Source organism: Rutidosis leptorrhynchoides, unplaced genomic scaffold, assembly GCF_046630445.1.
Source record: "Rutidosis leptorrhynchoides isolate AG116_Rl617_1_P2 unplaced genomic scaffold, CSIRO_AGI_Rlap_v1 contig70, whole genome shotgun sequence".
In the NCBI taxonomy this organism is placed as follows: Eukaryota; Viridiplantae; Streptophyta; class Magnoliopsida; order Asterales; family Asteraceae; genus Rutidosis; species Rutidosis leptorrhynchoides.
Genome location: NW_027266864.1, coordinates 81,000 through 94,183, shown reverse-complemented (window position 1 = coordinate 94,183; position 13,184 = coordinate 81,000). Strand labels below are relative to the sequence as shown.

The 13,184-nt window shown below is 34.3% G+C and overlaps 2 protein-coding genes across 2 annotated transcripts; both read left to right on the top strand.

Annotated features, from left to right (window-relative positions):
* The first annotated feature begins 1,344 nt into the window (after positions 1-1,344).
* Positions 1,345-3,796, top strand: LOC139885037 (uncharacterized mitochondrial protein AtMg00310-like). Its single transcript, XM_071868990.1, has 2 exons — positions 1,345-1,494; positions 3,395-3,796. The coding sequence occupies exons 1-2, from the start codon at positions 1,345-1,347 to the stop codon at positions 3,794-3,796; spliced, it is 552 nt and encodes a 183-aa protein (XP_071725091.1).
* A 5,356-nt stretch (positions 3,797-9,152) lies between these two features.
* LOC139885039 (eukaryotic translation initiation factor 6-2-like) lies at positions 9,153-10,683 on the top strand. Its single transcript, XM_071868991.1, has 7 exons — positions 9,153-9,162; positions 9,264-9,360; positions 9,450-9,535; positions 9,622-9,666; positions 9,996-10,126; positions 10,227-10,337; positions 10,426-10,683. Exons 1-7 carry the CDS (start codon positions 9,153-9,155, stop codon positions 10,681-10,683), a joined length of 738 nt encoding a protein of 245 aa, XP_071725092.1.
* Positions 10,684-13,184: the final 2,501 nt, after the last annotated feature.

Genomic DNA, 13,184 nt, shown 5'->3' with positions numbered 1-13,184 from the left:
TCTATTGGAACGATTTATTGTATGTCAATTGTAATGGTTTAATCCATTCCATTAGACATTTTTGTTAATGGTTTTATACTCAAATGGAATGGCAAAAGAAACCGTTCTATTAGCTTACTTAATGGACGGTTTTATAACCGTTGCAGTGTAAGCGTTCCAAAAGGCATGTTTTCCCGTAGTGCATCATCCACAATCTCATGAGCAATTGAGAGTACAAAGGCATCATTAGGGATGATTTTACTTCGGTCCAAGATCTCATTACTATATGAAATAGAATTTTCAATATTTTCGGGATTTGTGATCTTTTTGTTGGATTGTGCCTCTTTACGGGCAACAATTTCTTTGGTGGAATTATCAACACCTAGCTCTTCTGGAACATATTTGGTGGAATTCTCAACACCAAGCTCTTCTAGAGCAGATACTTGATTTCTCCCCTTCGTTTTTGAGGAACAGTGTCTTTTGAGAAACAGTTTTTTTCTATAGGAACAGTTTTCATAACTTCAAAAATAACGGTTGGTAACCGTTCCTATACAGAAAAAAACCGTTCCATTAGACTTCTATTAGAGGGTTTATTATATGTCAATTGTAATGGTTTAATCCATTCCATTAGAGAGGTGCGCAAATATGAAACATCAGGTTCATAGCCATGAACCATTTGAGAGGAAGATTGTAATAAACTATCAGTGGGGCGCAATCTAATTAGTATCGCCGCATGCAAAACTGTATGAACCCAAGTTGTATCATTTAAATTCGTTCTCAATAAGAGAGTCTGGGCAATCATTTGAATGCGTTTAATCAACGATTCTGGCAATCCATTTTGAGTGTGCACTTGTGGGACTGGATGCTCAACTTCAATTCTTAGTGAAGCACAAAATGCATCAAAACTCTTTGACGTAAACTAGCCAGCATTATCCATCCTTATGATCTTAATTGGGTGATCTGGGAAATGTGACCGAAGTTTTATAACATGCGCAAGTAAACGCGCAAAAGCAGCGTTACGCCTAGAAAATAGGCAAACATGGGACCATCTACTAGATGCATCTACTAATACCATAAAATATCTAAACAGCCCACTCGCCAGATGTTTTGGTTCACAAATATCACCCTGAATTCTTTGTAAGAATGATGGGGATTCAAGGTTAACTTTTTATAATGAAGGTTTAATGATGAGCTTTCCTCGTGAGCAAGCTTCACAAATATATTCTTTGGACAACAACACCTTAGTATCTTTCAAAGGGTGTCCCTTTTGTAGTTTTAATAATCCTACAGATCATTATAGCACCTGGGTGACCAAGGCGATGATGCCAAAGTCCAAACTCATCAAGTTTTATCAGTTTCCAAGACATGGTAGCATATGTTTCAATAGCTCTAAGCATGACGCAATATAATCCTATTGAGGATGCTGCTAGCTTCTCATGGATGCTTTTCAAAACCCATCTTATTAGTAGTAAGGAGAATATATTCATTACATTGATCCTCAAAGGTCTTAATATGGTACCCGTTACGGCGTACATCTTTGAAGCTAAGCAAGATTCGTTTAGATTTACTACTTAAAAATGCATTCTCAATATTAAGGATAGTGCCATTTGGCATAATGATTGTTGCCTTCCCAAAGACATCAATGATTTTAGTGGGACCAGATATGGTATGTACATATGCCTTACGCAAAATCATACTTGAGAAAAAAATATTTTCTATGAAAAATCGTATGCGTCGACACACTATCAAGCAAACAAATATTTTCATTATTCTCGGTATTTTCCATTTGCACTATCACTTGGGCGGCATAATTATCCTTTTAGATTGAATCAAGTCAATCAACATATCATTTCAAATTTTACAACCACTTTATAGGTATATACACTCCATGGGTGAATAGTTTTTATATTTGAGAGATTGGCTTTAGGCCAAAGAGGGATATTATTTCACGCTCACTTGGGCGGATTATGACTAGTCTTTCATGGTAATAAATATTGGACATTACTGTTTAGACCGATGGAGACCTCAATGAAATATATTATAGTGTATATATTTAAAAGAAAATTAGAATTGAAGATTACCTCAATTGAAGTGATATGAACATAATATCTTTATATGCTTGATCGAGTTTGACCGTAATAAATGTTTTGCGGAGTCAAAGCTATAAGAACAGACAAGAAAAATTCAATGAGTTTAAGATGTAAAATAAAAACTTCAAATAATTCAAAGAGAAATATATAGCTTAGAAAGTCCCATGACTTGGAGATGTTTGTTTAAAATAATACCAATAAATTCGAAGACAAAATCAATTATAAGTTGTAATATTTTAAAGAATTTAACCCAATTATAACCATAACTTATTTGTTAAAACTTTTCGCCATTTTAAAAACTAATGCCCCCTAAAAAGATTACGTGATTTTTATTTTTATTTTTTACCTTCTTCTTTTTTGGTAAGATTCCAGATTTTGCTCCTTCTTCTTAAGGGAAAAAAATCAATTAACTTGATCATTAAAGGTGGGTAGGATTCCTTTTTATAATTTTATTACTAATCGAATTATGTTCAACTCCATTATATTAAATATTATTCAATCCACTGATCTTGTTCATGCCTTGAATATAATCCAATCCATTTGCGATGCTATGACTTTTTATTTAAATCGAATTCTATTTAACACCATCATATTCAGTCCATTTGATTAATCAATATATCTTAGAGATTATCAAAAAATAAAGAAAGTCATACCTTACAGACGTGAGCCAGATTTTAAAAGAATGAGTAAAAAACAATGTGTTTAGTTAATTGTAGTAGTGATTATTTTAGAGGAATAAATAATTAATTAATTTTAGAAGCAGGAAGAGTATGTTAACTAGAGTGGTCATAATTTGGGATAATTTCTTTTAAAAAAATTATAATAATATGATTTTATTATTATATTCATATACATTACTAAATTTTTATTGCGTGTAAAATTGTATTTTATAAAGAAACCTTTCGTATATATCTGAGGAAAAGCGTTTTGAAATTTTTTTTAGGGCATAGCAAAATTATACCAATCTTCTGCATGATTGATTGTCCATGATTTGTTTCCAACTTCTCAAAGTAATTTTTTGAATATGATAGTTTTAAATTAAAATCTTTGCATCAAAGAAAATATTATATGCGCTTGTTTGGACACATAGTTCCTTTCCAACTTTTATTTATGTGAGGTTGTTTCTACTAAAACATAAAAATAAAATAAAATATAAAAACTTCAGAATTAAGATAATGGTTACTTTTCAACTTTTATTTATGTGAGGTTTTATTTATTGTATGAATGTCTTCCTAATTCCTTTAGGGATTTGTGACGCATTACAAAAGATGATGAATTCTTTTTGGTGGGGTATGAAAGCTAATGGTTCATAAAAAATTCATTAGTTTTTTTGGGATCATTTATGTGGACCGAAAGATTCAAAGGGATTGGGTTTTCGATTACTTCATTTGTTCAACCTACCTATGCTCGCAAAACAAGGATGGAATCTCTTTGATAATCCATCTTCTCTTCCAGCTCAGATTCTCAAAGCTAAATACTACCCTAGGAGTGGATTCCTAGACGCAGATGTCGGATATAATCCTAGTTTCATTTGCAAGAGTATTTTACAAAGCGAAGACGTGACGAGGTGTGGAACACGATGGAGAATAGGTAACGGCACTTCTGTTTTGGTGAGGAATGATCTGTGGTTACCAAAGGATGGGGAATTTTATGTACAAACTCCTATGTTGGAGTATCTGGAAGACCTACAAGTTAAAGACCTAATACGAGAGGATGCATTAGATTAGGATGTCACAATGATAAGAGGCATATTATCTGATATTGATGATGAAAGAATCCTAAAAATAGAACTTCCTAGAGTCAAGTATCAAGATCGATTAATCTAGATGGCAACAATAAATGGCTATTATTCGGTTAAAACAGGGTATCGACTGGCTGTTCAAGCACTAGGACCGACGATGACATCGAAAGATAACGTGATTTGGAAGAGAATATGGAAAATGAATACTCCTCCTAAATACAAAGAATTTGTTTGGTGAGCTTGCAGACGCATACTACCGACTCGAGAAATATTAATGCATCGTGGGATGATAGTACCAGAATCATGTGTTTCTTGCTCAGAAAAAGAGACGATTCCTCATGCTCTTTTGAATTGTCGAAGTGCAGTATATTGCTGGGAAATCTATGGGAATATATTCCAAGGATTTGATTTTAATGATATTTCACATTTTCTTATGCAGATACCAAGATGCAAGATGGAGGAAGTTTGTTCGATAATGTGGCATATATGGAAAGCACGCAACATGTGGGTATTGGGAACAAAAAAGTATGCCTCCAAGAATGGTGGTGAATAATGCATTGAGAGAATTGCAGGATTGGCTGCGAGCACAATTGAATTTATGACAATTCCAACACGGAGACACATCGGTGAGAAGAGATCATCAACCAGTGGACAAAACTGCCTTTTGGAACACTTAAATGCAATTTTGATGGTGCCTCTAACGAAATAATCGGGAGATCAAGCTATGGAGCGGTTGTCAGGGATGATCATGGCCAATTGCATGGTGGTTTCTCAAGATATAATGATGGTATCTTTTCTCCACTTCTATTGGAAACTGTAGCATTCAGAGAGACCTTACGGTGGTTTCTACAACAAGGATATCTCTCGATCATGGTTGAATCAGATTGTCAAGTTCTTGTCAATGCCTTCCACAAAGCTGATATTGGAATCAATGAAGTTGGAATGGTGTTAGCAGAATGTAAAATGATGTCAAGACAATTTGCTTCTTTCTTATTAACCTGGATTCGTCGACAAGCTAATATGGTGGCACATAATTTCGTTAAGGATGCAGTACTCTTTGATAATAATTATAACTGATGTGTGTTACCTGCCAGTATTGTAATATTAGCTACTACCGATGTACTAGATTTTGATATGATTTAAAAAAAACTAATAGTTTAAAAAAAAAAAAAAAGATATCCCCTCTTACATAAAGGTATTGCTTTTTTATTTTTCACATTTAGGTATACAACACTTTTGATCTTATCTTGGATTTCCTATTTTTTTATATGGGGCTTACAAATATTGCGTGACTTTTCCCGATCTTACTCTTACCTATCCAATAGACTTTGACATAGAAAGCATATATATTACTCCCTCCATATACAAATAGATGACGTTTTTGGAGAATTTTTTTGTCTTTAAATAGTTCACATTTTGAGAATTTCAATGTATTTTTCCACTTTTACCGCTCCACTAACTTTACACACATACAATTAATATTTTAATAGAGAAAGAGAAAGGATAAAGTTGAAAAGTAAGGATAACTTATATATTGAAATTAATGATATTGATATACGTAAAAAATGTTAAAATGTCATCAATTCAAAGAGATAGTACAAACTAATTCTCGTAGATTTTGTACATGTATACGATAATAATCATTTTATTTTATTGTCAAAAGAAAACCAAATTCATATACATTCTCGTAGATTTTATACATGTATACGATAATAATCATTTTATTTATTGTCAAAAGAAAACCAAATTCATATACATTCTCGTAGATTTTATACATGTATATGATAATAATCATTTTATTTTATTGTCAAAAGAAAACCAAATTCATATACAATCTCAATATAAGTTCAAGAACTAAAGCTATAAATCTTATCTCCATATTTTTCTATCAAACTACTGTTACATAGTTACACTTACCCCCTATGGCTTGAAAAAATAAAATGAAAATGTAAACTAAAGCCCAACACGTCCATAATTTTTGTGCATTCCATTTTCATAAACAAACAAAAACCAATAGCAATAAAAAGGAAAACGGCACACACCACGATATCGAGTCATTTATATTTCTCTCTCTTGTATTGTATTGTAGTAAATAAGGGTGGGCATCGGTTCAGTTTCGGTTAAAACCGAACTTAACCGAACCGAAAAGTCACTTTTGCAACAATCGAAAGTTTTGGTTTGGTTTCGGTTAAACCGAAATAAAACCGATTGAAATTAAGAATAGAAATCAGGGACTTATTGAAATAAAAAATTATATGGGGACATGTAGAAAAGAAAAAATAATCCTCCAAAAAACAAACACTAAATATAGGGACTTATAAATGAGGGGAAAGAATTGTAGGGACCCAATCAAAATTTAAAATAAAATCTTCTCTTCGAGTCTTCGTCTCCCTCAGTCGTTGAATACCAATTCTCCAGCCTTGTTTCCTCCATATACGCCATTATCCACGCTTGTATTTAATAACTAGCAAAGGAAATCCATATTTGATTTAAGAGGAGGCGAAGATCTGTGGTTGTGCAGTGTCTAGGGATGATCGAAGAGAGGCGGGGATTGTTCTAAGGAAGGAAACCCATATTTGATTTAAGAGGGAGGCAAAGATCTGTGGTTGTGCAGTGGCCAATGATGATCGTACAGAGGTGGCGATTGTTCTAAGGGGAGAAGCTTCTCGATAAGAGAGCAGATGGAGTCGATCAATGGAGGTTATGGTGGTTGTCCGATCTAAGAGAGGCGGTGAGGTTGAAGTTGAAGAAACTCAAATTAGTGTGTAGGGTGGTATATGTGGTGGTTGTTTGACCTATAAGAGAGGCCGCAGGCAGCTGTTGTTGTAGTGGCTAAGAAAGATGTATCCGTAGTGTAGTGTAATTGCAGGAAACTCGTATTACCTAATTAATTCGGTCTAAACTTGATTTTTTTTTTTTAACTTCGATTCGGTTTAACCGACGGTTAACCGAGAACCGAAAATAACCGAAAACCGAAAAGCACATTTTGCAACAATCGAAACCAAATCGAAATATCCGAAAATGCATTCGGTTTCGATTATTTCGGTTCGATTTCGATTCGATTCGGTTTGTGTCCACCCCAATAGTAATTATTTTTTATAAAGAAAAACTACTTTTAGGATAAAACTAATTTTATTTAATTTAATACAGACTTTAACTTAATTAATAAATTAAATAAAAATTAGACTTTAATATATATAAAATACATACATACACTATAAGTCTTTAACAAAAGAAAAACCAATTTCCTAGGATCTCATGTGATATTTTTTGAAATATTTATATAAACTGCAATAGATAATAAATCTCTTCAAAGTAGTATAAATTATTTTTTATTAAAAAATATTTTCTTAAAATACTTTGTTAATAATTTTATCAAGTTAAATTTAGGGATTTTTTTTATATATTCAAACTAGGAATAATTAAAAAAATTCGTCGTGCCAAAAATTTATTTTAATACTATTATATATATTAAAATATATTTGATTAAATTTAACGCAATTAAATCTACTTGTCTTTATCAGAAAGTTCTCTCGATCACCCTACCCTCATTATAGAATTTTAGATTAATTGTTGTTCATCAACAATACTAAACATTCCACCCAATATTCATCTTTGGATGGAATAAACATGTTAAGAAAATAAAATAAAAATTTCATATTATCGTGAATATTCAATATTATATATATGTTATAGATAAAAATTTTTAGATCCGTCACTTCTTTCATGCTGATTTTTGTATAGTAGATGAAAGAACACATGTCGTCCTGATTTTACGGAATTACTCACAGTTAGGCAGACTACGATAAATGGTGTGTTTATGCAGGCAGAAACAATAAAGTGCAGAAATAAAGTACACACGATATTTTTTACGTGGTTTGAAACCAATACGAAATCTACATCCACGGGACCTCGTCCAGAACTGTTTCACTATAATAAGATTTACAAGTACATAGAATTTTTCCACGGCTCATCTCATGCTCGCCTCACCACTATTAGTCTCAAGTCGGTGGAATGTTCCCACGGCTCGCCCCCAACTCGCCTCACCACTACTCAATTGGTAAACCTAAAGTGAAACCTACTCTACTTCTCGCGACGGCAAATTATATGGAATTTTCCTAGGTTAACCTCAACTAGACCTCACCATAATCCCTCGAACGAATAGAGCACTTCTATAACCTACAACTATAGAATTGTTTTCTCTATAACAAGATTCACTATTACAATGTTCCTGAGTGAACTAATTAGTGATCCTTTCAGTACATGAAAATTCAAATAAGAAGACTAAGATATAACTTGTGAAAGTCTTCAAGGATAACACTGTGCTCTGCCTTCTTGTAACAAAACTGGTCCGAAGGACAAGTATATAAGTCTCTGTCGAATTACTTATATACTAGTATAGTAGGATTTTTTTCAATGATTCCAAATAGAAATCAATCTTCATGAAAGAATATTTTGCCAAATATACTTTTCCTTCTTGATTTAGGAGTATTCAATATAATTCAAATCAATTTTTTGTCAAATATGTCAACCAATTAATTCTCAATTAATTAAAATATGATTCACTATTGAATCAAACCTCATACACCGAACCCGGTCTAACCGGTTTGAAGGAAAACATGTCGATACAGTAGAGAGTATAAAATTGAAGCCTTTGTTTAACACCTCTCTCTGGTCTCTACTTGTATAAAATTCTTTAGCTGAAGAACTAAGAACGATGTCATTGTCAAATATGTTTATATCATTGACAGGCATACAATTAAAGATGTAAGGGATTCAAAAGATTTGAGAGCAAAGAAGAAACGAAACCCCTTCATATAAAATTGGCAAGTCAAACCTAAGGGACGAACACTTAAATTTAAATACATCAAGGCATATTGAGTTTAATTCGTGAAATAGAAGGGACTAATGTATGATTTGGCCATAATAAAACGTAATGGCCAAGAATATATTTATTAGCAAAAAAATAAAAAAAAAATTTACGACCAAGGAAGGGCGAAAGGTATGTTTGGGACGAAAAGTTGGCTTTCAACTAATATTGTGGCGGAAAGACGGATAAACCCCAACGAAAGAAAAATGACAGTTGGGTTATCTGTAAATATTGACAAAACCCGAGCCGAAATTTAGATATCGTTTTCAAGAAACCCTTATAAGAACGTCTCCAATTAGAGCGTCTCCAATAAGCCATTGCAAGCCTCCCTCAGCTTAACTTTCTTCCACATATCGATCCTGTCTTTTCGCGTCTCTCTAGCTATCTCGCACAAGTCGACGGCGTCGTAAAGCAGTACCATTTTAATTACCGCCGTAGCACATATCACCAAGTCATTTACCTTTCCCGCAACATGGCTACTAGTAAGTTTTAAGTTTCGATTCTTCGTCTCGTACCTTGTTTTGTGTATTCGAGTTTCTTCGTGAATGATTGTGTATAATTTATCTTTGATTTTGATGGGCAGGACTTCAATTTGAGAATTCGTGTGAAGTTGGGGTTTTCTCCAAGCTTACTAATGCTTACTGCTTGGTTGCGATTGGAGGTTCCGAAAGCTTCTACAGGTATCTATAGCTCTTTATTGTAATACTGTGTGATTATTGTTGTTGTTAATTATACCTCATGGAATGTGTTATTATAACTATCTTTGCAGTACTTTCGAGGCTGAATTGGCAGATGTTATTCCTGTTGTTAAGACATCAATTGCTGGAACTAGAATTATCGGAAGGATGTGTGCTGGTGAGGACTCTTTTGATTTCTTGGTGTTTGCTCTGTGAATATGTGCTCGGTTCTTGATACTTTTTTGTGTTTGGTGTCTATTACAGGGAACAAAAATGGGCTTCTTGTGCCACACAGCACCACTGACCAAGGTGAGGTTGCTTCATTGTAGGAAGATTTATATAGGTGTCGTTGTTGGTAATTAGAATGTAGAGGCTGTTGCTGAGAAATGACAATTTATTGTGCATGTTGAAACAATAGATTTTTTATTTTATTTTCATGGAGTGGTTCTTCTTTGACTATTTATTTCACTTAGCGGTTACCACTATATTGCTAGTATTCCTCTCGCTCTCGCCTCTCTGAACTTTATCAGAGTAGTGCTTTAATTGAATTTCGAAGGATTTCCAGGATATATTAGAAGTCATTGATAAGATTTACTTGATAACCTTGTAACTTGGTGCTTCTTTTTTCTTTTTTAAAGAACTACAACACTTGAGGAATAGTCTGCCAGATTCGGTTGTTGTTCAGCGTATCGAAGAGAGGCTATCTGCTTTGGGAAACACTATTGCCTGTAATGACCATGTTGCTCTTACACACACTGATCTCGACAAGGTAAAGTACTCCTCGTGTTGGTCAAATACAATTTGTAGTTCATTTGTATTTATAATGGTTCCTGGAATGGAAAAGCAATGTTTCTTCTTTTTGTGATCAGGAAACTGAGGAGATTATTGCTGATGTTCTTGGAGTAGAAGTTTTCAGGCAGACAATTGCAGGCAACCTTCTTGTTGGAAGCTACTGTGCCTTTTCCAACAGAGGTGGCTTGGTGAGTGCAATTTTCTTTTTCTTTCGATGTTTTCCTATTGATGGAAATTATTACTTGATTGTGACAAAGTTTTTTGTTTTGGTTTAAGGTTCATCCCCATACATCAATTGAGGACTTGGACGAACTTTCCACTCTTCTTCAAGTTCCCCTTGTGGCAGGAACTGTGAACCGTGGAAGTGAAGTTATAGCTGCTGGATTGACAGTAAATGACTGGACTGCATTCTGTGGTTCAGACACCACTGCAACTGAACTTTCCGTGATCGAGAGTGTCTTCAAGTTGAGGGAAGCACAACCCAGTGCTATTGTCGATGAAATGAGGAAGTCGTTGATTGACAGCTATGTCTAAGATTCTTAGCTTGTTGTTTTGTTTACCTAAATATACTATGGAAGTAAGAACATAGTTCTGTAAGTGCAGAATTTGGAAGTCGTCGTTTATTGGGTCTTTTAAGTACTGAACAGTATTAAATTGTCGATGATTTATCAAGTAGCAAGTTTTGCTTCTATGTTCCCTTGTGGAGGAAAATGTGATTTGTGGTTTTTCTTTAGACGTATAATTATTATCTCATCTCTGTTTAATGAAAAGAAAAATTATCTTCATCGTTCTCCCCGTTTTTGAGAGATGTGGAAAGAGGCGCATGATTTACTAATTTCTAGAGAAAATAACTAAGATTAGTTTTTTTTTTTTTTTTCAATAGCTCTCGTAAGAACCGGAATTTGATAAAAAGAAATAGTGACCAGAACAGTCAAATCAAAGGTACTGAAAATTGGAGGTTAGCTATGCTTTTTACAGGACATCAACATGTAGCTCGTTACCAGTCCACTAATACAAATCTCCCAACTCCAAATTGCAAAAACCAGACCGTAACTAGAATGAGGTGCAATTGCCTCAACATTGTTGGTATTACCAGAGAGTGAGCACTAATCCATAGACAAGCAGGAGGTACCGAGACAGATTCCTAAGCATATTAAAAATTGATGACAATGAATGCCGATAACAGACCATTGTTAAGGTACTCTATCGTAAGAGGCATCATATGTGTGAATGGTAAAAGGTTCTGGATAACATGGGTCAGCTGAGTGCCAAACACAGAGACACTTTCTTTGTTTAAAGAGGTGAGATTTAGTGAAAGTTTCCCCACTGCAACATTGTCTACTCTAGCATGTACCTGATTTGAGAAAGTCTGTTATTGGAAATGAAAGAACAAATGGGGGGACAAAATAGCTTTGGCACGACCAGAATTATAACAAGAGAATAAACTACCAACAAAAACATAGGAGTGAATCAGGAGGCAAATAAACTATTTACTTTGGATAGAAATGCAACATAAAATGAGCGGCTACTCCATCGTTCCCAAGAATGGCCGTTAAATGCCCCAATAGAGCTTCTCTTATCTCCTTAAGTAGATGCGGATTTGTCTGTAGGATCAAATGTAACAAGCATAACTAATTAAGTTTCCAAAAGACTAAAAATAACAAAATCAAGATTAATTTCCTTCACCAACTACTATTTGAACAACAGATACAAAGAATCAGCGTCTACTAATTACCATTATTGTTTGTGGTTTCTGCAGAAAGTCATTAGCCGATAACTTCTGATAAATCAAACAATGAAGGCGCGGTACCTGCATCAAATAGAAAAAGTCAGACTCAGTAGAATCATATATCTACAAAATCACATGAAATGTCATCAGCCATGAAGGAAGAGATGAAGAATAACTTTGCATTTTTCAAGAACTTGTAAAAAACATGATAAGGAAATATAAAAGAAAGAGCTGGTTACTTACCTTGACTAGACAAGCAAAAGTGTTTTTGACAGTATCAGTCGTTGGGAGCACACTAGAACGGTTTTCCTCTTATGTAGAATCCATGGACTGTGAAGATGCTGAAGGATGTCCATCCTCTCTCTGACAAAAGAAAAACAGTCAATGAAGCAAAGTTTGATAATCATATCCACTGAGCCAGAAGGAACTCACAGTTAAAACTGCAAGATATTGAATGACCAACTCCAAAAATGCATCCAATATTCAAAATATCAAGAAAAGACTAGCATCTCACCATCTTCTTGTTATTAACAGAATCTTTTAGTTCACTATCAGCATTCTCATCATCCGTTCTTTGACGCTTCTCTCTTTGTGGGGAAGTCCAATCCATACACTGGTTCAAGGGGGCCTGGGAAGAGACTTCTGTCCAGGAACTCCGGCCAGGAACCTTCAATCACACAAGATAAGATCACATCACATGTAAGAGAAGAAATATGTTTACAGAGCAAAAAGTAACTTACATGATCACATATTAATTTACAAATGACCAAAAGAAGTAAAGGAGAGTCATTAGAACCAACCGGAAGACAATAGAGCAGCCGGCGTTCCCAAACTCGCATATCTTCAGATGGCCCCATACCAAGGGATTGAGACGCATCATCCGTAAACTTGTTAGTCTTCCACAAAGAACTATCCTTCATTATAAAGTGTAATATATCTTTCAGTGACATAAACATCGAGTTTAATATGGCAGTGCAAAATGGTCTGGTCACTCTGAGGATTAACCAGGGACTCATGCCACAGATCACACTACAATTCTTGACAAAGTTATGCACATAACAAGTGGAAATGTGCAACAGAATTGTCATATTGATTTTAACGAAAATATTTTGCATCAACTCATCTAGATCACACAAGTTTGTATCAAGATAAACTATATTTTCATCAACTCATCTAGATCACACAAGTTCGTATCATGATAAACATAAGCTCCTGCATAGAATTCATTTGCCCAACATGTCTTGTACCATTCTTTGAAAACGAACCAATGTGTTCGGCTGCACATGTTTTCCAGTCGAATGACTAA

Bases quoted from the DNA above. Each gene is read 5' to 3' on its own strand.
- LOC139885039 (XM_071868991.1), top strand. The intron at 10,127-10,226 runs GTAAAGTACTCC...TTTTGTGATCAG, and splicing joins CACACACTGATCTCGACAAG to GAAACTGAGGAGATTATTGC. The intron at 10,338-10,425 runs GTGAGTGCAATT...TTTTGGTTTAAG, and splicing joins TTTCCAACAGAGGTGGCTTG to GTTCATCCCCATACATCAAT.
- LOC139885037 (XM_071868990.1), top strand. From the start codon at position 1,345: ATGGTAGCATATGTTTCAATAGCTCTAAGCATGACGCAATATAATCCT. The intron at 1,495-3,394 runs GTACCCGTTACG...AAAATTCATTAG, and splicing joins TCCTCAAAGGTCTTAATATG to TTTTTTTGGGATCATTTATG.